General features: G+C 38.4%; 1 protein-coding gene across 5 annotated transcripts in view; it reads right to left on the bottom strand.

The window, feature by feature from the left end:
* DOCK4 (dedicator of cytokinesis 4) overlaps window positions 1–25255 on the bottom strand; it is a 488016-nt gene that overhangs the window by 220920 nt on the left and 241841 nt on the right. For all 5 annotated transcript variants that reach the window (XM_064289799.1, XM_064289800.1, XM_064289801.1 and 2 more), the window contains one exon: window positions 17365–17516. In XM_064289799.1, the coding sequence (XP_064145869.1) occupies window positions 17365–17516 (152 nt within the window). The remainder of the gene's footprint in view (window positions 1–17364; window positions 17517–25255) is intronic.

Genomic DNA, 25255 nt, shown 5'->3' with positions numbered 1-25255 from the left:
ACAAAACTAGGTTGTGTGAATTTCAAAAAGTGTCCTATTACAAGATGGATGTACCTACATCATTATCACTTTTTTTTTTCCTAATCATAAGAAGTTTGTGTGCTCCTTTCCTATTACATTGTGAGCAATTACAGTAAGGCCCATGATGGTCAATCTTTATATCCCCAGCTGCTAACCAATGATTTGACAGTTCCTTGGTGTTCAATAACTGTTCTCTGACTAAACAAAAACATTATTTTAAGACAAAGCACAACAAAATCCAAATAAGTGGGAAACCTTAGTTCCTTCCCAACTTTCCCTGACTTCCCTGTAACACTCCTCACTTCATGGTAGGGAAAGGTAAAAAATTCTCTGAAGAGATGTTTCAATCAATGGCGCCTCACCACCACAAGTAATTAGCTTCATGGTACCTCCAGCTTCGGAAACCCTGGGGGCCTAATGCGTAAGAGCTACAGCTGCTAACCAAGAGGTCAGCAGTTCAAATCCACCAGGCACTCCTTGGAAACTCTGTGGGGCAGTTCTACTCTGTCCTACAGGGTCACTATGAGTTGGAATCAACTCGATGGCAATGGGTTTGGTTTTTTACGGGTTTTTACCTCCAGATTCTACAGCATGCTATTTAACTCTGTTCCTCACGCATATTCTATACTGTTATTAATTAAACATATAGTAGTGAAAATATCTAAGGAGCTCCGATGACTCAACAGTTAAGTGCTCAGCTGCTAGCCAAAAGGTTGGCAGTTCTAACCTCCCCCTGCTCCCACCAGTGGCTCCTTGGGAGAAAGACCTGGCGATCTGCTCTGTAAAGATTACAGCCTAGAAAATCCTATGGGGCAGTTCTACTCTGTCACATGGGGTCACTATGAGTCAAAATTGAATCAATGGCACCCAACAACATCAACAATATCTACAGTGACATCATATGCTATCAAATGAGAATGCTGCCTCCCTTTGTCTTAAAGAATGAATAAGTGAACATAACACATCCAGGAGCATCAAGAAATCAGAGTTGGTATTACTTCCAGCAGAGAAAAACCATCATTTGACTTTCCTATACACCGCTGTGTTCTGTAATGGAAAATTTCACTGCAAGAGAAATTTGGTGTCCACCTCATTTCTGTGAGTGAACCATTATAAATCCTTGTATTATACATCAACAATGAAGTCTTTCTTTGGAAACAAAGAATAATAAATCACAGTTATTTATTATTTATAACCTGCCTTCTTCTAACATTGATTGGAGAAAACAAAGATAATGAAATAAGAAAGTAAATAAGACTCTCCTGCATGGCCCCTGGGGGGAAAAATAATAAGACTGAATGAATATGTATCCTTGCTAGGCACTGCCACTTGTTGTAGTAAGGCGTTTTCATTTAATTCTTACAACCATTCTATGAGCTATGAACCACTGTAATCCCCATTTTACACAAGAGAAAGCTGAGTCTTGGAGATATTAGGTAAGTTGCCCAAAGTTGCATGGTCAGTTAAGGATGGAGTCCCAATATCAATTTCCAGAATCTGACTCCAGAGTCTTCGTTCTTAATCACAACGTTAATGCTAACTTAGAAAGAACAGAGGACCTCACAAAGGACCAAAGAAGAGCAAGGCTACGTATACCACATGAACCAAGAGTTTTTAGTATGAGTATTTTCAGATGCTGAAAATAACAACAACAAAAAAAAAAAAGGAAAAAAAAAAACCTAACATAAAACACAAACATATTAGTGTTTAGGGAATTCTGTGATCACATGCTCAGCTGAACTACTGACATTCTGATGTACTCAACAATCTCACTAATAAGGAAGAATGAGTTTCAATACCACAGTTTCATAGAAATGTTCTTACCAGAGATGCATATAATGTGGAAGGCACAGGAGGGATCTGAGGACCCTAATGGTATCTCTTCTACTCCTCAGCAGAATGCTCCTGTCCTCCCACCCCTTCTCCTGCTATAACCACTCAGTAGCAGTAGCCCCTCTTTTGGAAAGGCCCTCTGTCTTGGACAGGAGTCCTGGTGGCACAATGGTTAAAAACACAGCTGCTAACTGAAAGGTTGGCAGTTTGAACCCACCTAGCAGCTCTACAGGAGAAGACTTGGTGATCTGCTCCCATAAAGATTACAGCCAAGAAAACCCTATGGGACAGTTCTACTGTCACATGGGGTCACTATGAGTCAAAAACCTAAGATACACAACAACAACAAGAGGGTCTCAGAGACCCTCAGACTAGATCTGGAAGGGTCCTCCCAACCTTCAAAATAATCATACCAAGTGGTTCTCCTAGTCAGGCTATACCTAGTACAATCTGTCGACTTCAAACACAATGCATCTAAAAGACATAAATGGCCAAATGCCAAAAAGAATTTTATATTTCTCTGTACGGGTTCAGGTTATTACTCTACAACTCATCTCATATGAGAAAGAATATGGTCTAGTGATTTAATGCACATGAAAGTTATAAAATGTGTAATTTTCATACGAGACTATATGACTGAGTAACATTACCTTGGGCTGAAACGTGCTGTAAAAGATTAGGAGGCTGATCAGTCTACAATTACAAATGATACTCCTAAAATCACTTTTAACAGTTACATCATTGAAATAAACATATGGTCTTCAAAAGTGACAGTAACAAAAGAGAGAAAACATTTAGATGGTCATGTTCTGGAAACCTAACTGGAAAAAAGTCAATCTGTCCTTTTTTTAATACTCGTACTTCATAAACCAATTGTACTAAAAGAAATTCCATGTAACATCTCTGAAAAAGACACTTTTTCTTAAACGCAACTATGCTGTCTGTGAGGATAATAATTAATACCTGTTCTGCACTGAGTAGGCATGAAGGGAGATGCACCAGGGACCAGAGTAAGTGGTTGGGAGCAGTAAGATGGACAGAAGTGGTATGATGGTGGTTCAACAGTGCTGACCCTAGAGCCTTCTTATTAAGGGCAACATAGTACAAATAGAAGGTGATCTGAATTATTACTATGTCACAGCTTCTCCTTATTTTCTCAAATGCTTTCTGGCTGACTAACAGTGTAAGATGTTTCCGAAATCTGTGAAGGAAGCTGTTACTGTGTTCTTTCCTAGAATGAGGGGCAAAGGACAACTTAAAATGGCAAAGCTCAAGTGGCATCCCAAATTATTGTAGTGAGGTACCCAGAAACTGCTGCTACTGCAGTCCAGGTGAGATATTTTGGGGGAAGTGAACAGAAGGCACGCTGGTAGCTCTGGGGTGGCTGCTGGACCAAAGGCTTCAGTGCACAAAAGAAAGATGGTACAATGTCCTATGTGAAGGGAACCCTCAAGTGCTAAACAGAGGAAACCTGCTGGCCTTCTTGCCCAAAGGCTACTAACCTGGTTGTGTACAACATTCTCCTGGAGAGTTGTATACAGCCGAGGCCTGCCCTTGGAGATCCTCATTTACTAGGTCAGGATGAACCTAAAAGCTCCCTGTATGTTTAAAAGCCCAGTCATACTTAAGAATCACTGTTTTGATCTAAATGCCTAGACCCCTAGGGTCTGGAATTGCTGACTGTCCTTTATGACAATCATATATACCAGAAAACAGGCATCAAAGGCCTGGTATCTTTGGGTCAGAGGCTTTCCCCCTATCTTCTCCCAACCACAGACTGATACAAATGACAGAGTTTTTCCTTGGCAATAAAAGAAAGCAACTCCTCAAGCAAAGCTTCTTGGATAAGGCCATTAGTGTGATTTCTACTTTTAAAACTAAAGCAACATTAAGAGTCATGAGCTCCTCTAATTACAGGGAAATGGAAACAGGAAAGCCTTTCATAGAAGCGTTTCCATAATACTTTACCTAAAGGCGGCACAGGCTTTGAGCTTTTTGTTTTTTTAATACTAATGCTCAAGCCCAGATTCATTTTACAAGCATTTGAATGCTGAGGGGGTAAGCAACCAACTAAAGTGAAGGCTTTGTTAGAAGAGTAAAGGATTTGGTTTTAGTTGCCTGATACAAGGGGAGAGATTCTTTTTTAAACTATAGCTAATTCTTCTGTCAATTTTGAAGAGCAAGTCAATTCTTTCTTCACCCTTAGGATGATTTAAAACTACGTCATGTCATTTTTCTTTTCAGGGAATAAAGATATCTGAATCAAAACTCTTTTTAGGAAGTTAAAACTCAATTAAAAAAAAAAAAGGAATACAATGCTCTTTGAAGTTACAAAATAAACAATGTTCAGATCATCTGCTGGCTCACACTGCCTGTGTTATTGCCAGACCAAATAAGTGACTGGTAAATTAAAGCAATGGTTTGGCTTGACTGCTGATTTGAAAAAGAAAATGACTGTAAGTTCAGAAGACTTGAGACCCTAGAAGTCTCAACGTTGACTCCAAGCAAAATCCTTCTATACAGCTATACTGCTTAACAGAACAGTATGTAACAACTCAAGAAAATATCTGCTTTCATCTATCTCCAGAGAACTTGTTAAGAATTTTGGTAGAAAACAAATTTCTCAGAGAAGTAAACATCAGGCGATGATAAGATCTGGTTAACAGAGACCCAAAAACCCACCGCTGTCAAGTCGATTCCGACTCACAGTGACCCTATAGGACAGAGTAGAACTACCCCATAGAGTTTCCAAGGAGCGCCTGGCGGATTTGAACTGCCAACCTCTTGGTTAGCAGCTGTAGCACTTAACTACTACGCCACCAGGGTTAACAGAGACAGAGACCATAAAATCAGGAGGCTTTTTTTTTTTTTTTTGTATGGAAGCAGCATGTCTTATGCTTATTCTTTTGGGAATTTACATAATTTGGTCATTTTAAACATTGCATCTTTGACAGTTCATGACGTAGCAATCACTCTGATCCATATACGGTAATTATTCTGACCTTTCTAACACTGTCTCTTTGTTAAGGAAAGCATCAGTAATAAAAAAGAACCTTAAAAAGTAATGAAAACCTGAGCTCTTCACAGGTATTTAAGGTTGAAGTGTGTGATCTCTTGAAAAGGCAAAGAAATCTTAAATGAAATCAGAATAAATAATAAAAATCCAAGTAATTCAAACCCTGCAAAAACAATAAGTACAATAAATCTTCCATGCATTTATTATCTTAAAAGGCTGTTCTATTCTTTTAAAAGAAAATAAGCCAAAATCAAGTTTCAGTTTAAACTGCTTACTAATAACTGCTGTCAAGTTGATTCCGACTCATAGCAATCCTAAAGGACAGGTTAGAACTGCCCCATATGATTTCCAAGGAGTGCCTGGTGGATTTGAACTGTCAACCTTTTGGCTAGCAGTCTACTAGCTCTTATCCACTACGCCATCAGGGTTTCCGCTTACTGATAGTCTTTCTATTCATTATAACTCTAAAAAATGAAAACTATCTAAATCATCATTATATGCTATTTATTAATTAGATGACACATGGCAATTGTACTTCCTTAAGGTCACATGCTGTTTTAACCAGAGAGCTACAAAGCCTCTGAACTGATATGCAAATATTGATGTGTATGAGAATGGGTATATTATTTTCTGAAGAGGTCTAGAGTTTTCGTAAGTTTGCAAAGAAGCCTTAGGCAGTGAAAAGGTTAGAAACCACTGCTTTAACCATCACAATACTTTTGTGAAATGAAAACTTGAATGCTGAATACCATACAAAGGGGTGGTAAAGAAACACCACCAACTTAAAATATGTCTCAACTTGATGATGAATAGCATAGAATATCAGCAGAACGTAAGTCATATACCAGAAAACACCTGGGAACTTTGGGTCAAACGCTTTTCCTCTATCTTCTACCAGACACAACTGATACAAACGACAGAGTCTTTGCCATGCATTTGTCCTCAATGCCCAGATCATTGTCTGGCCCCGTGGAGGACAGCACCGATTGTCTGCTGAATCAATGAACTTCAGTGATTCCACAGGAAAGGTACGAACTCTACAATGCTTAACTGAAATACAAGGTTGGCTCTGGTTAACTTGTCATCAAAAATTGCAAACCAAAAATACTTTGCATGAGATGCTATATATATATATATCTGACAATTTTTATTTACTTTTCAGCATGACAGTTTTTGCAAATGATGTACCCCTAGAGACAGGTCTGAGAGCATGGTTCTAATTAACACGGTGTAATATGAAACAACTCCATAAACATTTCTGACACACTAAACACCTTGACTTCTCTTATTATTTAGCTCAAGCCCACTGAAGTGGGAGAATAACAGCAAAATTAAGGCATTAATGGCATGATCTTTTAAGGCTTTGCCTCAACAACAATGAAAGACTAGTAAGATTCCTTTAATGGCATCAATCCCCGTCTCCGATCCCCAGCAAAGATCTGACCCTGTGTCAAGCACTCTGCAAGGTGCTGGGAACATAAAGGTGACTGCGAATGAGTGGCTGGCCTTTTGAGAGGAAAGAGCCTTATCTTCAGAAAAGGAGCTAACAAAAGCCATATCATTAATAATTTCTTTGTCAATGTCGAATCAACATAAATGGAGATGAATGCCAATTAAGTCCTTGCCAAGTGGGTTGCTCCATAAAGGTAATGTGTGACCACAGTTTATCTGGTAGGAAACTCAAGAAGATTAAATTTATCTGGATTTCTTACATAGGCAGCAGCACAGAGCAGAGCATGAAAACAGAGATGACCAGAATTCTGGTAAAAAGGACACCAAGATGGTCATCTTTCAAAACATAGCAACAGGGGTAAAAGAGCCTTCTGGTTGTATTTTAAAATACTGTACTATTTAAATAAAAAGAGAGATGAGGAGCTTGAATAAATGCATAGAGCTAAAAAGAGAAAGCCAGTTCCAAGTCCATTTTGCATGAGTTTTAGATTTTCTCCAACTTTGAGTTTCCAATGTAGTAATCTACAAAAAAAAAAAAAAAAAAGGATGGAACAGAACAACCAGAATGGAAATAATGAGAACGTTCACACATTGTAAAGAACGTAACCAATGTCACTGAACAATTTGTGTAGAAATTATTAAATGGGAATCTAAACTGCTGTGTAAACACTCACCGAAAACACAATATTATTATTTTTTAAAGAAGAAACATAACGACACACACACACAAAAGCATCTCGCTATATAGAATTTAAAATAAAGAATATTCTATACTTTGTTATTATTTGTAAAAAAAGAAAAAAATTACATGGTTCTTACGATGGTACAGAGAAAAAGAGAGGATGGTTCTACCCTGAGTGTTCTCTGCCTGAAAAAAGTGTTTCTTTACTTGTTTTAATTTAGACAATTCTGTGGTTCATTTCTTATTTAAAATCTCTCCCATTAAGGACATCATCACAGCTCTAAGGCAATTATTTTTTATGGGACACAGAACTGTGAACAAAGGGGGAGTAAGCTACAAAACCTGATTAACTCCCAGGTGACAACCATCCCAACTGCCATGCACCTGCTGGAACAATCAAATGATGGAGAGGAGGAGGAGAGTGGAAAGCAGTGGTGCTATGAACAGGAGGCCTAAGGGCAGGTCACTGCAGGTCGCTGACATACAGGCACCCACGGTGAAATCTGTGCCAGCATGTCTAGACACAGCAGGAAACGCTCTGGGTCATACAGAATCGCTGAGATAGCCATCATCCAAGGAGGATCTCTGAATGTGTTGTTCATCTATTTTTGTTCTCAAGCAGAGTTGTTCTCCCTGCACATCTGGCCACTTGGATTCTTTTTTTTTTTTAACACACATTGGTACTTTGCTTTGAAGGGGTTTGCATTTTGAGTTTGTTTTAAGAGATAAAATTATAAAAGGGTCAGCAGCGGCGGCACTTAAGCACTACGCCACCAGGGTTTCCTCTTTTTTTTTTTTTGTTTTTTTGTGGGTTTATGCCAACTACCCTTCCACGTTCAAAACAATAAATGTCCCCAATTCATGCAAAAAAATGTAGATGCTGAACTTGTGTGATCACATTATGATAAATTATAAATGACATCTGAAATGAGAAATTCCAGCACAGTACACAAAAATTAAAAAAAAAAAATAACTCCTCTCAACTGTGTTGTGTGCTACAACACATACACAAAAATGTTAGCACTTTTCCTAGTTTAGGCTAAATAGCTATTCCCTCTGACTGCAGCTATCCTTCTGTAAGTTCCTTAAAAATTTTTCCCAGGAACTGGGTCTTTTCAAAAGAAGCACAAGTTATTTTACAAAGTTTAATTTCCTTTGAAAAATGTCAGCCTCTGAAGAGAACTACTGGAAGTTACAGCTATAATTTCTTTGATTCTCCTTATTGCTGTTAGATTCTCAATCTTTTCCATCTGTGACATTTTCAGTCTCCAATACCACCACACACTTCTGATCCCTATGTCCTGAGCACCCCTGGCATAAAGCTATCTAACTTGGGAGGCTGGGTTCACTTCCAATTTCAGATGTCTCTCCTGGGTGGGGCCCTCACTGCACTAAACAATTCTATTATTTGTAACTAACTCACTTCCTCTCACATTTCCACTCAGAGTCTGCTTACCAGGCTCTGGCCACCCACTTTCAATCCTAAACTCCCTTTTGTTCTCTCTTGCTCTTCGAGGGTGGCTGGTCTTGTGTTCTGTTTGACTTACAAAAGATCAAGGTGACAAACCCAGTTTCTCTTCACCTCAACGTTTTACCACCATTTCACTGCCCTCACCTCCATTTCTCTCTCATTAATAGAAGTGCCCTTCCTCTTTTTTCCTTCTGCTATTTGCTCCAGGATTCTCCTTTGGATCTCCAGTGGGTACTCACTCCTAAGAACTTCTGTAATGGGTGAACGAATGAAATAGTGAAGGGTTAGGGTAAAATGCCATTCATACATTGTAGGAAGACTTCTTCACCTTTCATGGGGCGAGTCGATACTTAGTCAAGGTTTCTAGGTAGGTGGTCCTTATTCAGAGGCAGGATTTTGTTTAAGCACATAAGGTATTTTCTTTCACAGAATCTTAATTTTCTAAAAGCTATTTTACTTATATGTGAGTTAAAGTTTGTGCCTCAAAAGCAATATCATTAAGAGCCCTGATGGTGCAACTGGTTATACACTCAGCTGCTAACTGAAAGGTTGGTGGTTCAAACCCGCCCAGCAGCTCCACTGAGGAAAGACCTGGCAATCTGCTCCTGAAAAGATTACAAACTAGGAAACCCTATGGGGCAGTTCTATTCTGTAACACACGGGGTCACTATGAGTCAAAACTGACTTGATGGCACCTAACAACAGTAACAACTAAACAGGGTATACAGTACTCAACGTCCTAGACCATTAGGAAAACAGTCCTCAGAAGTTTGACCAAATACATTACCGAAAACATCATTATCAGTTCATACGAATTCTCTTTTATTCTAGGCAGAATAGAATTCAGACCATCTTTTTTTTTTTTTTTTTTATGGGGCAAGTGGAGACCCTGGTGGCGTAGTGGTTAAGTGCTACAGCTGCTAACCAAAGGGTTGGCAGTTCGAATCCGCCAGGCGCTCCTTGGAAACTATGGGGCAGCCCTACTCTGTCCTATAGAGTCACTATGAGTCAGAATCGACTCGACGGCACTGGATTTGGTTTGGTTTGATATGGGGCAAGTTACTAGACCAGACTAATAAATCAATCTCCTTTAAAGACATTGAAAAATGTTTTCCTCCACTGTTCTTTTGCCCCTATGTAGAAAACATGAATAAATTCTAAGCAGGTAATTCATTCATCATACACACTACATGGTAAAGGATAAACCAAGAACCCGTACACTTATCACCTGGAATCTACAATCATAAAACTTTGTCACGCTTGTTCCACCTATCATTTTTTTTCCTTTTCTGTCTTTTGCTTAAGTATTTTAAAACAAAACACATCCCTGATGTCATTTTACCTATGTAGTTAGTAGGTCTCTCTAAATCTTACATAACTATAATGCCTTATACTTAAAAAATTAACAATAATTCCTTGGACTATATTGTTTCTTAATGAATTTAAGACCAACTGCTACATACCACTTTTGGTTATGTGAAAAGATTTTTCCTGTTTTTTTTTTTAATCATCATCATGGCTAAGATTTAGTGACCAATTGCCAGGTATCAGAAACTACAGTAAGAGATACATGTATTATCTCGTGTAATCCTCAAATAATCCCATGAAAAAGGAATATTATTATCCTTCTCTGGCGGATGAGGAAACAGGCACAGAAACATAAATTAACTTGCCCAAGCCGATGGAGCTACTAAATGGCAAAGTCAGGATTTGAACCTGGGCTGTCTGACTCCAGGTCTTGGCCATTTCCACATTATGTAACGGTGCCTATGAAAAGTATAGAAAGATTCAACTTGAGGATGGGTAGAAATTCAGATATATTTCTTAGTCCAGCATGGATCCATATTTAAAAAAAAAAAAAAAATCTGTGTCTTACCAATAGTACGTCCTACCTATCTTTTTCTTAAATGACAGAAATGGAATAGCATACCAAAAAGAAAGAAATTTTAGGCAATGTAAAATTTCAATGGAGAGGAAGCATTTCAAAGAAGATGGAGAATTTAACTCTATGATGGTAGAAAACAAAACAAAAACCCAGCTTCAGAAAAGCATGTGAACATGGCACTGGAAGAAAGTAAACTTTACTTGTATTTAAGTACTAGGATAAAACTTTTTGTATTGAATTACCAGGATAAGACTTTTTCCAAAAGCACTACCATGTTGCTATTTTCTCAAAAAAAAAAAAAAAAATCCCATGTCAGCAGCTCGCACACATGAGCAGCTGATACTAAACTGAGCGCCAACTGATGGCACTCAGGTCCTATTAAATATATCCTCCAACGAGAATAAAATACAGTAATGGATTAGTCCTGAGACAAATTTACAACCTTAATTAATGAAGCCTTAGAATACATGAGTAAACAAAGTAATGAAAGTTATAAGGCAGGCAGTCAACCAGTGAACTATGTCGTTTTCACTGGTTCATGTAATTCATAGTCTGTTGTAGATTAACTGATACATTATCAACACTGGAAAGCTAAGAATTAATGCACACATCCACTGCTCACAGCCTACGGAAAGCACAAACACTGTGACTATTTCTATTACCATACAGCATGACAGCCAATTTAAAATGCAAGCTAACAGATACAGTGTAACATATACATAATGAATTTTAAATCATTTGGTGCCCTTATATAGCAAAAGCTCATATTTCCAATCCTGTACCTCAGTGTATGTAAATTCACACTCTTCGTTCTCTCCCCTTCTCTGGCTAATTTCTCCACTTGCAATCTTGAGCCTGTTTTCTTGATGTATCTTAATGACCTTGATGAATTAACCATTTTCCCTCTCCCCTAAGTTTAGCCTTTGCCTCGTTGTTGTTGTTGGGTTGCATCAAGTAGATTCTGTCTAATGTGACAGAGCAGAAATGTCCCGTAGGGTTTTCCAGGCTGTAGTCTTTAAGGGGGAAACCCTGGTGGTGTAGTGGTTAAGTGCTACGGCTGCTAACCAAGAGGTCGGCAGTTCGAATCCTCCAGGTACTCCTTGGAAACTCTATCGGGCAGTGCTACTCTGTCCTATAGGGTCGTTTTATGAGTTGGAATCAACTCAATAGCAGTGGGTTTGGCTTTGGTTTTAGTCTTTAAGGGAGCAGGTCATCAGGTCTTTCTCCCACAGAGCCGCAGAATACTGGTTCCTGCTCAGACTGCATGGGTTCAAATACCAGCTCCATCACATACCAGCTGTGTGACCTTGGGCATGTTTTTAATCACTCTGTGCCTCAGTTTCCCCAATGATAAAAATGGGGATATTAATAGTACCCCATAGGTTTGTTACAAGAGTTAAATAAGTTAATATTTTTTAGAGGGCTTAGAACAGTGCCTGGCACGAGACATGCATTATTTAAGTGTTAAATTAGTAAAATAGAACAAAATAAAATTGCAGATGATACCCAGGGAAATGATTCCCTGTCTTTCCCAGCTATACCCTTGTGAGTTGGCAAAACTACAAACTTTCAACCAGATAAAAAGCTCTCTAAAAATATTTTACTCATGTAGCTTAATTTGGCAAACTTCGGCTTGGTTTTGCTTTTGTGAGTAATTTTCCTTTAGAGATAAATCATGTCAAGACTGTACAAAACAAATAAATGAAAGTGAGCTGTGTTGACAGTTTAGTCTAACGTACCTGTAGTTCAGGGGATGCTGGGCTGATGCTGTTATGTAAACAAAGGAGGAAGATAAACTGAAAAAGGGGAATGGGGTAGATGTATATTAACAGGATGCTGCCAAATACACCTGAATCTTCACTCAATATTTATATCAATAGATCTCTACAACATATATCAGAGATCTAAACATTCTCAACTGTCTTCAGGCAGGTTCAGTAATTTTTCTAAGGTGAAATTATAGGCTTTCTAAATATGACCCAGCTTCCATGACAATTTGGTTTAAGTTTTCATTGGAAAATCACACTTCTGACACTAAGGAGATATCATGTGCTTCATAATTCTACCGGAGAATTCCTGGGTGGTGGAAACAGTTAACGTGCTTGACTGCTAACTGTAAGGTTGGAGGTTCAAGTCCACCCAGATGTGACTCAGGAGAAAGGCCTGGCGATCTCTTTCCAAAAAATTCAGCCATTAAAAGCTGTAGAGAGAACAGTTCTGACATTGACTCGATGGCAACTGAGTTTTGTTTTGTTTTAATTTTACTGAATATCTAAAAGATTACTTTCACAAGTTGGTTTCTTTTAAATTTGGCATCCTTGAGTACTTAATTCAAGATTTTGATCATCAGTATGTAGAAAAAGCTGATTCTACTTTGTTATTCGTAAAGTATTTTGAGAAAGTCTGTTTGAAAAACCTATTTCCATAGCATAGAATATTTCTGAGGCCGAATATTAGTTTCAATAGTATCATTATCAATAATTTATAACAATTTATTATTAACACTATCAATCTTTGAAGCTTTAACCCTGGCCAATAAAATTCTGCTCAAATATGGAAATTTTCAGACAAATACTGAAGCCCCTAAGGGGTAATTCTAGAAGAGGCCAAATGGTATAGCGGTTAAAGGGCAGGCTTTGGGGCCAGGCTGCCCAAGTCTATTATCTTCTCTTTGCCTCCTGCCAGTTATATAAGCTTCCAAACAAACCCATTACTGTTGAGTTGATTCCAACTCATAGCGACCCTATAGGACAGTGTAGAACTGCCCCATACAGTTTCCAAGGAGCACCTGGTGGATCTGAACTGCTGACCTTTTGGTTGGCAAATGTAGCTCTTAGTCACTACACCACCAGGGTTTCCTATACAAACTTTGGCATGTTAATAACAATATATTTAAAGCACTTAGAACAAAGTCTGGCAGATGGTTAGTGCTCAGTAAATGTTAGCTGTTTGCTTCTTAGAGGAGAAAAGTTTTAAAAGCCTAAACTAATCATCTGCCTTGTGACAAAAATCAACACCTGCTTTTTCTAATCACTCCTATACAGACTTCTCATATGGTGGTCCCACCGCATGTACCTGGACAAGGTAACTGCCTATGATTGGTGGTCTAGACAATGCCACTGAGATTATATTTAGATTATCTCTCTCTCTATCTCTAAAAATAAAAACCAAACCCATCACGGTCCAGTCAATTCCGACTCATAGCGACCCTACAGGACAGAGTAGAACTGCCTCATGGAGTTTCCAAGGAGCACCTGGTGGATTCAAACTGCCAACCTTTTGGTTAGCAGCTGTGGCACTTAATTACTTTGTCACTGGGGTTTCTATATATATATATACTTGTAATTACAGCCGTAATGATTCTATTTCCTATTTAACAACAACTGCATTATCTTAACTTTGTCATCTTTTGCTTATTGATTTCCATTGTTTGGAACTAAATTTTGAACTAGCAAAAGAAATAAACCAAATGGCCTGGCATCTTCAACAAATAAATTACAAGGAAGTCGAAAGAGAGAAAAGGAGAGAGAAGCTATAGCTGAAAAGTGACTTAAGAGACATAGCAATATATAGACCTTATGTGACCTTTTCTTTTTAAACATTTTATTGTGCTTTAGGTGAAAGTTTACAGAGCAAATTAGTTTGCCATTCAAAAAATTTACACACAAGTTGTTTCAAGACATTGGTTGTAATCCCTGAATTGTGTCAGCACTCTCCCCCTCCTCCTCCACCCTCGCCCATTCCCTGCCGTATTTGATCTTGATTGGACAATTTGTGAAACTATGAGTCACTGGAGGAAATCTGGGGCCCTGGTGACACAGTGGTTAAGAGCTCAGGCTGCTAACCAAAAGGCCGGCAGCTTGAATCCACCAATCACTCCTTGGAAACCCTGTGAGACAGTTCTACTTGGTTCTATAGAGTTGCTATGAATCAGAATCGACTGGACAGCAAGGGAGCACTAGTGGCACAGTGGTTAAAGCGCTCAACTTTAACCAAACTTCAGCAGGTGAAGCCTATCAGCAACTCCACAAGAAAAATATGTGGCAATCTGTTTCTGTAAAGATTCGCAGCCTTGGAAACCCTCTGTCCTATAGAGTTACTATGAGTCAGAACCAACTCCAGTGGGTTTAGAGGTAGTCTGAATAATGAGTAGATATGGAAATCTGACACTGTTAAGGCGATACTTTCTAGGTGGTAATTTTTTTTTAGAATTCCCTTCTTTTAAAGATATATCCTGAAACATTTACGTTTAAAAATGATATGATGTCATAGGTTTGTCTCAAAATAATCTGTAGGCAAAGAGCAGGATGGGGAATGGATGTGGCCAAAACGAGATCGGCCTTGAGTTGATAATTGTTGAACCTTGTAGTGAATACATACATGTGTGCTCATCACACTATTTTACTTTTGTGTGTCTAAAATTTTCTAAAATACAAAAAACTATGAAAAGTTGAAGAAATACATACAGATTTTAAGATACCCATACATTCCACACTACATTCACTGTAGGCATAAGAAGAAACAAAACAATGCCTCAAAATCATATCTTATATTTACGATATAAGATATTTGCTAAGAAGATGCAATTCCTTTATAATCATTAGGTATGTCACGTGCAGTGAAGGAAGCAAGAACTGTCACTAGTTTCGAGATGAAGGAAAAGACAGAGGTAAGTGAAGGGGTCAGAGCAGCAGCAATCAGCTGCAAAGATGAGAAGGAAGCCATTCCTAAGGCCTCTTCCCAGGGGATGCTGCCTCTGCCACTTAAACCAAACCTACTCACAGCAAAGGCTGAAAACTCCTAACGGAAGAAGATCTCTCCGCTGCCTGAGACCACATCAAAAAAATAAATCTGAGATTTTTCCAAGCACCTAGTAAGTATATATTTTCATTCTCACTCATTCTTTTGCCAATCACTTGGATGGCAATTGTATGTTTGAGAGGTGAGAGCCAAAGGCCAAACTCAGTGACTAGAAGCAGGAGGGAGGAATTTTCCCCAGGGCTGCCACAGGTCAGGTGGGTTATGGAAGAGTGGAAGAGAGAGGGAATGGTGAGAGAGAGTGGAAGAGAGAGAGTGAGTGTGAATGTGACAGAGAGAATAAGAACGGTGACAGTATGTGTGTATGCTGGAAAGACAGAGAATGAGAGTGTACGTGCATGCGTGAAAGAGGCGAATGGTGAGAGAGGAAGTGTGTATATGTGAGAGAGAATGAGAATGGTGAGAGAGGGAGTGTGTGTGTGTGGGAGAGAGATGGTAAACAGACCAAAGGAGGCATCTGTGGTAACCCAAACATATTACAGAACAAGAAAAAGATCCAACCCCCGGCTTAAACTTGGGAACCACAACGCCCATATTTTGGAGATCCCGCACCCAGTTTATTTTCCTGTTTTTACCAAGTAAATAGAAATAAGGCAGGAGGAACTAAATAAATAGGACATTTCTAAATATGTGAAAAATGTATAACAAGACAAAACTGAGAGACAAGCTAATGCTAATACTAAATGTCACATTCATGCAGTTTAAATATTAGTGGCAAAGGGGAATTTGTATTCCTCTAAAACATTAGCTTAATAGGAACAAACAAAAGAATGACCTCATTTCCTGCTTTTACATTCCTTATAGTTTGTTAAATATGCTAACAGGACCATATATTATGCAGACAATACTATAAAGATTTTGTTGAACTAAACTAACCATCAGCCAAGCTATCCAAGCCACACTCCAACATGTAAGCAGATAATATCTCTCAACAATCTCACATTCCTAAAGCAAATGCTGAGCTATAACCTGGATCGGTTTTTCAGGCCTTTAACTTCCCTTTTTAGTAGTGTTGATATACTAAGGGGGAAAGGTCTTCTAACCCATCGATTCATTCCCCAACAGTGTATAAAGTAGAAAGCTGCATTACTATTGTTATGTCCACACCTCATAAAATTCTGTCCCCGCTGCTCAAAATCATTGCCTTTTAAATTCTAGGGACACAGTCTACTAGAGAGATAGAAAATCCTCTGACTAGCAGGTAATAACTAACATATAAATTAATTCATTGAAGGTAGTATGCTGTAAGTGCATTAAAAATAAACTTCACAAATATTTCATAGAAAAAGAAGCCTATCTTACCAGAAAAGAAATAACTTCAAAGATTATTCTGTGTTTATATAACAATACATTTGACTTAAGTATTGCTTAAAAATGATCGGCATTTGTTTTAATAAGTGAAGCTTTTTTTTTTTTTTTCTTAAAGTATAGAACGGTTTGGTCACTATGTATGATTTGTGTAATACAACTTTAATTCAAAATTTAAGGAAAATTATTAATTTAAAAAAAGGCATGCTTATCTACAAACAAAAAATTGAAAATATAAAAAAGTTTCAACCTGAGCTGAGATTTCTGGATAACAGCCAAAACACTCACTAAAAGTCTCTAAGTATTAAAAGCTTGTCACGGGGAATCGCAAGCGAAGTTTAAGATCCAGAGAACAAAGAAAAGAAAAAAAACATGCGATAACTATCATTTCACAGCTCTAAAACTTCAGTGGAAAGTTTTTCAAGTATTTCGCAGTCTCTCGGTATCACCTGCTGCAGGCAATGTAAGAATAATGTAATTGTTTGCTGAAAATTTGAAAAATACAATTTGTTAACCTTAATAAACACGCAAACAATCCTGGGACTTAAAATTACTATGTCTTTCTTGCATTATACAAACCATCAAAATATAAAACAACTCAAACAAATAAAAGTGCCTCACTTTCATTTAATAATAATTATCAAGATTCCACAACCCTCTGTAGATTTTTAAAGAACTTTTGTATGTATCATCTCATCTAACCCTCATGGAACTTTCTTGAGGGCAGGCAGCTTAGATACAGAGTTATACAGATGAGAATACTGAGGCTGACAGACTTTAAGTGACTTGTCCAAGGTCAAATATCTTAATGATTGCAAATCACAAATATCCACCATTCCAACCCTGAGAAATTCAAGTCCTGTCTCCATTGCACTCACCTGATTGGTCGGTTCTCTTTACTATCAAAGAGCGAGAAGATGACTTCCAGCTCCTCTCCCAGGTTGGAACACATGAGGCTCTTCATCTGCACGAAGAGGTGATGGCTGCTGGCCTGCACGGGGGTATCTTTCTTCCGATGTCGATGCTCCATCTGAATGAGAAACCCCCCAACAAAGGATGATCAGTTTGGACTGAAGAAAATAATTGAGCCCAACGAACTAGTTATCCATGGTGTGATTGTTATGTCCTATGTAATACTTTCTCTGCTTAGGGATTCAGTGTCTAGTCAGATATTAAGTTCCAACTTTTCTTCCATCTTCTAAAATAAGAAACCATGAAAGTTAGTAGATCACTAAGGACTCCCATTTTACGAAAAATTTTAAACTCTTTATGGTAGGATGATATCAACTCACTGAGCAGACTGAGGCAGCAAGAAGTTCAAAGGATTCTGTTGTTCCCTTAGTAACTCCCAGGATGAGAACAAATTATTAGTCATCTTTTAAAAAATCAGACTAAATTAGACCTAACTGATCATTCCATTGATGTTAGCTGAATACAGCTACGACTTCACATTTCTTAATTAAAAGTGCTTTTAAAATTATACGAAATTGCAAAAATGTGGTAATTTTCTGAGACAGGCTGGGGGAAATGATATCCAACTACTACCTTGGTGTGGAGCTATAGGGAGGCTGACCTAGGAAAACCAGTGAGGTGTCTCAAGGTAGGAGTAGTATTTATGTCCTTCTCTCATTCCTGTCCTCAATATAGCCAGTTCGGGCTGCACTTGGGAAGCAGGATCAGAAGTTTGAGTTCCCACAGTTTGAGGGAGGAAAGGAATCACCTATGATTCCAGAGCTGAGGAGAACATGAGGATGATCACTCATTCAACATATATTTGTTAAATGTCCATGACATGCCCAGCACTGGGAATACAATGATGAGTAAAAACAGAAATGGCCCATATTCCCATGGAGTTTATATCTACTAAGGGGAGCAGAAGGAGCGCCAGTGGCACAATGGTTACGCATTCAGCTGCTAACCAAAAGGCTGGTGGTTCAAACCCACTCAGCTGTTCTGATGGAGAAAAGGCCTAGTGATTTGCTCCTATAATGATTACAGCCTAGGAAACCCTATGGAGCAGTTCCAGTCTGTCCTATAGGGTCACTATGAGGAAGAATCAACTCAATCATGCACAACAACAACAAGGGGAGCAGATATCAAGAAAATGGTCATACCAGAATAACTAGATGGTGCCTGGCTACCACCGATCACTGCCCTGACAGGGAACACAACAGAGAATCCTTGATGGAGCAGAATAGCAGGATGCAGATTTCAAATTCTTATAAAAAGACCAGACTTAATGGTCTGAGACTGGAGGGACCCTGATGGTCATGGTCCCTGGACCCTTTGTTAGGCCAAGATAGGAACCATTCCCAAAACCAACTGTATAGAGAGGGTTTTGACTGGATTATAAGACAGACAATGATATTGGTGAGGAGTGAGTTTCTTGGCTCAGGTAGACACTTAGGACTATGTGGGCAACTCCTGTCTGGTGACAAGATGAGAAGGCAGAGGAGGACAGGAGCTGGTTGAATGGACACGGGGAATACAGGGTGGAGAGGAGGAATGTGCTGTCTCATTAGGAGGAGAGCAGCTAGGAGTACATAGCAAGGCGTGTATAACTTTGTGTATGAGAGACTGACTTAATTTGTAAACTTTCACCTAAAGCACAATAAATAAATAAATTTAAAAAAATAAAATGGCCACAAATACAGATGTCAAACTGGAACTGTGATAAATGGAGAGAAAGAACCAGATTGTCATGGGAGTCTGTAATGGGGGATTTGACTTGAGTCTGGGGAGTTAGAGAAGGCTTCCTGCAACAGTGAAACTTTAGTTAGCTAAAGAATGAGCAGGAATTATGAGCTATCTAGGATTGTGTTCTCAAACTACTTGCAGTAAAGGACCAGGGTGTTTTTCTACCTAATCTACTGAAGACTGATACTTAGATAAAATACAAGAAAAATGTCATGACAATGTCAAGTTGCTGTAAAGGCTTATAACCGTTTACTCTCAATTTCTGTACTTGGTCAGTTACAGGCAGTTGACAGTCCAGCAGTTCTTGGACAGCACTGAGTAGCACAGACTTAAGATTTGGGGAGAAGGAAAAACATTTGCAAAGTCCTATGTATTAACAGCACAGGTGCTAAGAACATGGATGATTACTTCTTTCATAACACAGGCAATTAATGGGTTACGTCTCTTGGAGCACTTGACAATTAAAAAAAAGTAGGGATTTTAACTCCACAGTAATGGAGCCATGTCCTTTGCTGGGAGCTAAAGTACATGGTAATGGTCTAACCCCATTTCTATATTCCACATCTTTTTAAGTATAGCTCTATAACTACTGACTAACTGGCCAACTTTGGAAGGTAAAAAATGCCACCTAAATTTACAGCTGTAAAAACAACAGCATAAAACCACCACAAATTTTTCATATTTTTAATCTAAACTACTTTAAAAGTAAACAGTAAAGTCAATAAACCAAACGTATCTATAACCAATGTATTCTCAACAGGTATACTGTACATCTCTCTTCAAAACTGGAGGATAAGTTGTTTTTTTTTTTTTTTAAAGTGGATCTCAGCATTGTGGTATGTGTTTGCAATGATTACTAAAAAAAAAATCCTAAACCTACCCCCCGCCCATACATACACAAAAAAAGCATAATTCTGGTTTGTTTTTCATGAAGGTTGCTCTATTTTGTGCTTTAAAAAAAAAAAAAAACTATGGCAAAAGAAGCATTCTACGTTCATAAAATTATATCTCTTCAACTTACAAAGCAACTTTTTCTTCTCCCGGAAGTGTTAATTTATTTACTGATTTACTTAAAGTTCAGGGTAACATAGCACAAGCTACTCTGAAGAAATGACTACTATAAGGTTAGAGCTGGAGAAACTGATGCCAGAACCTTCTGAAGAGAACAGACCTCCAGCAGGTGTCTGCTCTGTGCTTTGAACACTGAAGTTCCCAGCACCAGTCACGACAGTCACTAAAAACTAAGGGAAAAGAGCAGCTTCCTTATTTATTCCTCATACAAAAGATCCAACGTATCCAGATCAGTGGTTCACAACCTTGGCTGCACTTTAGAATCACCAAGAGAGCTTTTAAAAAATACTTATGCCCCTTTTCTAGCCCAGAACAATTACATTAGAATTTCTAGGGGGGGCAGGGGTGTAGATATTGGAAGTTTTAAAAGCTCTCCAGGTGATTCGAATGTGCAGTGAGTGTTGAGAATCACTGATGGAGATTATATGCAGAGGTGGAAGTCACAGCTGACGGAAAACTGTATTGTTTCGTCTTTCACATACGTCGTTATTGCTTGGAGCTTTGGGCTTCACTGCTTCCTAGTCATATGCCTGCCTGATTCCGCCCTCTGTACACATGACCTAGGTCCTTCCATCTGCGCACAGCCTGACATTGAAGTCTCACCTCTTCTCTTACCCACAATGGATTTGGACATAAGTAGGTTATGGCTACTCGCTTATCTCTTGGTAATTCACTACTTTGGGGAACTGCTAAAAATCTTTGTGAAACTATTATTGCAATAATAAAATTAAAAAGGTCTGTTCACACTTCAAGAGCTATAATTTAGCAGCTATACCACATAGACAAAAATCCATCTCTGAAATAATTTGTGGTTACAAATATACCTACTAGTTACTCTAAACGTGCTTAGTGTTTCACTAGAGCTTTGATTAGGGAAAGAAACAAACCCATTCCAAAGATTTGTGTAAGTGGTTCAAATTTTCAATCCTCATATAATGCACTCATTACTGGATGAATAGTTTGTACCAGGGTTTCTTAACCTCAGCACCACTGACAATTTCAGCTGGGTATTTCTTTGTTGTAGGAGGGCTGTCCTGGGCATTGCAGGGTGTTTAGCAGCATCCTTGACCTTACCAATGAGATGCCGGTAGCAAACCCCATCCCTGCAGTTGTAACAACTGAAAATGTCTTCAGACACTGTCAAATGCTCCCCGGGGGGCAAAACTGCCTCTGGTTTAGAACCACTAGTCTACACACTAAAGATCACAAAGCAAACAGCTAACACAACCTTATTAAACCATGAAATGTTCCTACATGAATACTCCACAGGCACACATAACCAGAGAATCCAGCTAAAAAGGTTCTCTTTATTTCTAGGATTCAGATCTCGTCTTTGGCACTAAACCAAGCTTTCTGAGCGGACATATGTTAACACTGTGAGATTTAGCACTTTTTGCTGCTTAGATGAACATGATTAGGTGAGAAAGATCTGCTAAGAGGACCATGAAAAACCTAAAGCAGGACATTTTTTTCTAATGATGCAATATGGATTTAGAAAGATGTAAACACTTGTGTTTCAAATATGACACTGAGAAATAGTAGTGACTAAAGTAAGAGTAATTTTTTTTAAAGTAAGAGAAGCAGCAACAATTAATCAGACATGCTCTTTGCTAGGGCATTTCATCTCCATGCTATGGTCCTTCATCCATAAGTGACAATAAATTGCTAAAAAAAAAATTCAGTGATGGTGCCTTCCCACCGTCCCTGGTGAACTCAATATAGTCAGTCACTTTCATGTTGCAGAGAAAAAGCCAAGGGCTATAGTGAATCTCATTATTGTTAAGCCAGTACACCAAAAGAAAGTTGAAAAAGCAGCAGCCTTAAGGAAGAGAACTTGTCCTTGTGGAACTTATAATCATCTGGGCTTTTCTTTGGCTACAGTCTGTACTTCAGAAACAGTAAAATGCAACCACTCTCAAGGAGCAATTTAATTTTCACTGAAAATTATGTTTTATTTTCCCTATTTTTAAAACAAAGACTTTGGACTAGGATTTCAGCTGTAAAATCCTTAACCTTCCTTCCACCCCCTTTCCTTTCCTGGCAATGGCAGACATTGCTAATCAATTATAGCCCAAATGAGATCCCTGAATCTTGTCAATATACCACTCCTGGCAGCCACTATCCACGTCTGGAATACCCACAAAAGATAAAATCAATTTGCCACCCCATATAAGATATTAAAAAAAAAAAAAACCCAGAGACAAAATTGCATATGTACAAAATTGAACTAGGAAAATGATTATGTATTTGTGGAAGACACTGTTAACTGCTTATCAAATATTTGACATCCTCACTAGATATGGAGATATGACTATTCTATGTTCAAACAATGAAATATAAGTGCAAGTGTTGTGTGGAACTTCTAGGAAGGCTCATTAACGTACTGAATCAGCTGAGAGAAAACATTCTCCTTCTTACTGCCTGAGTGCAGATGCGATGCCTGGAACTCTTGCAATATTGCACTTTGAGGTGTTCTTGACGATCAAAGCCATACACTGCATATAAGTCTCTATCTCTTTTGACACCATGAAATCACATGCAAGACTAGAATTTTCTGCCTCTGGACTTATATTTTGTGAGAGTGAAATAAACTTCTATTACATCTATGCTTATATTATTTATTTATTTATTTCATTAAACACAGCCAAACCTAATCCTAAGATTTAGCATCAATTATTATTACCACCATACCATCTTGCCTCGCCAATATGAATGAAATAAAGATGACAAAGGAGCAAATATCAACTGAATTCTTAGGGGCTTTGCAAACATTACCAGAGAAAGGTGCCAGGGAAAGGCATTTCTTATTTAATTGTCATAAAAAACATGATAGGTATTATTTCCCCAAGAAATTAAGGCTCAGAGAGATTAAGCAATAAATCTAAGATCACAGAGCTTGACAAAGGAAGAGCTAGAATTTAAATCTAGTTGTTTGGATCCAAAATCCATGGTCTTTTCATTATACCCTAATGACAACAAAAACACTGACTACCCAAGAAAAGGTCTATGCACAGAAAAAAACAACCTGTGATGGTTACGAGGGAGGGGAAGGGTAGAAAGGGAAAATCGCTAACGAAACAGTAGACAAGTTAACTCTGGTGAATGGAAAGACAACACACAATACAGAGGAAGTCAGCACAACTTGACCAAGGCAAAATCATAGACGCTTCCTAGACACATCCAAACACCTGGAGGAAGGAGTTAGTGGAGGTGAAGGCTGGGGACCATGGTCTTGGGAGACATCTAGGTCAAATGGCACAGCATAGATGATAAAGAAAATGTTCTACATCTTACTTTGGTGAGTAGCATCTGAGGTCTTAAAAGCTTGTGAGTGGCCGTCTAAGATAAATCTATTGGACCCATCATATTTGGAGCAAAGGAGAATAAAGAAAATCAAAGACAGAGGAAAATATTAGTCCAAAGGACTGATGGACCACATGAACCACAGCCTCCACCAGCCTGAGTCCAGAAGAACTAGATGGTGCCCTGGATCCTATCACCAACTGCTCTGACAGGGATCACAATAGAGGGTCCCTGACAGAATGGGAGAAAAATATGGAACAAAACTCAAACTCACAAAAAAAGACCAGACTTACTGGTCTCACAGAGACTAAAGACCCCCAAGACTATGGCCCCTGGATACCCAGCTAACTCAGAACTGAAGCCACTCCCGAAGTCTACCTTTCAGCCAGATTAGACAGGCCTATAAAACAAACAATAACATACATGAGGAACATGCTTCTTAGTTCAATCAAGTATAAGAGGCCAAACAGGCAACATCTGCCCAAAAGCAAAGACAAGAGAGAAGGCAGGAAGGGACAGGAAAACTGGGTGAGTGGGCACAGAGGAACCAGGGTGGAAAGGGAAAGGGTAAGAATGTCGACACATTGTGGGGATTGCAATTAATGTCACAAAACAATTTGTGTATAAATTTTTGAATCAGAAACTAATTGGCACTGTAAACTTCCACCTAAAACACAATAAAATAAAATTTAAAAAATGCTTACTAAGTATAAAGCAGTGCACAAGATTATTTTGGGAATAATGAAAGAAGTTTGAGACACATTACATACCCCAAAGAAACTTAAAATTGAATGATTAAAAGAAAGTGAGAAATAAAGTATGATGTCCAAAGAATTACATAAGCTAACAACAATAAAGATGTCATAATTTAGGATGTGACTGAGGAAAAAATTATATGTATTATACTTGTCATATAAGAAGCAGTGATGACTTTAATCAGGAATAGTCTTCTTCTGTTCCCTCCTCCAACTGACCTCACTACTCTGTTTAAACAGATATCCTGTTTAGTACTGATATCAGAAAAGGCATGTAGCATGCAAGTAACATCACTCTCAAAAAGCTCAAAGGAAAGGAAAGGAATAATACTCTACAAAAATAGAAATGATTCGAACTGACAGGGTGAGGTATAGATACTCTGAACATATCAGTGATTTTAGGGAAGAATGGAAACCAGGATGAAGAATTGCCGTCACAGTCACACACCAGTCCTGAGGATTTCTTTTCTACAATTTTCAGATACAGATCATCTTCAGATTAAGAATCTCCCTCTATTCTCAGAAAAATACTATGAGCTTAGCAAGCTACCCAAAAAAAGGCAGGATCCTCCAAAGGATTCCATCATTTATGATAGACACTCTTCCTGGAAACTTTCTGCTAAGATGCAGTACTAAGTAGATCAAAGTAAAATAATGCTTGGAGTGACTTTGCCTTTGAAAGCCCTTTCCAACCACCTTCTCCAATTTTGTTTTAAGAGAGCTTAGTTTATACCAAGAGATTAGGTAAATTTTATAGTAGTATATAAAGTAGTAAGAACATAAGGCTGAATACAATGTAGATTGGACCAAATTTGGGAAACCTAGATGCCGAGTCAAAAAAATTGGACTTTAACTTACTGCTTAACTGGAAAATATCCAAAGCCATACATGGTGCTGTGATGGTAAAAATGATAAAATATTCTAGGGTATCATCACTTAGAAA

This window comes from Loxodonta africana, chromosome 8 (assembly GCF_030014295.1).
Source record: "Loxodonta africana isolate mLoxAfr1 chromosome 8, mLoxAfr1.hap2, whole genome shotgun sequence".
Taxonomy (NCBI): Eukaryota; Metazoa; Chordata; class Mammalia; order Proboscidea; family Elephantidae; genus Loxodonta; species Loxodonta africana.
This window is presented reverse-complemented; position numbering and strand designations above follow the sequence as displayed.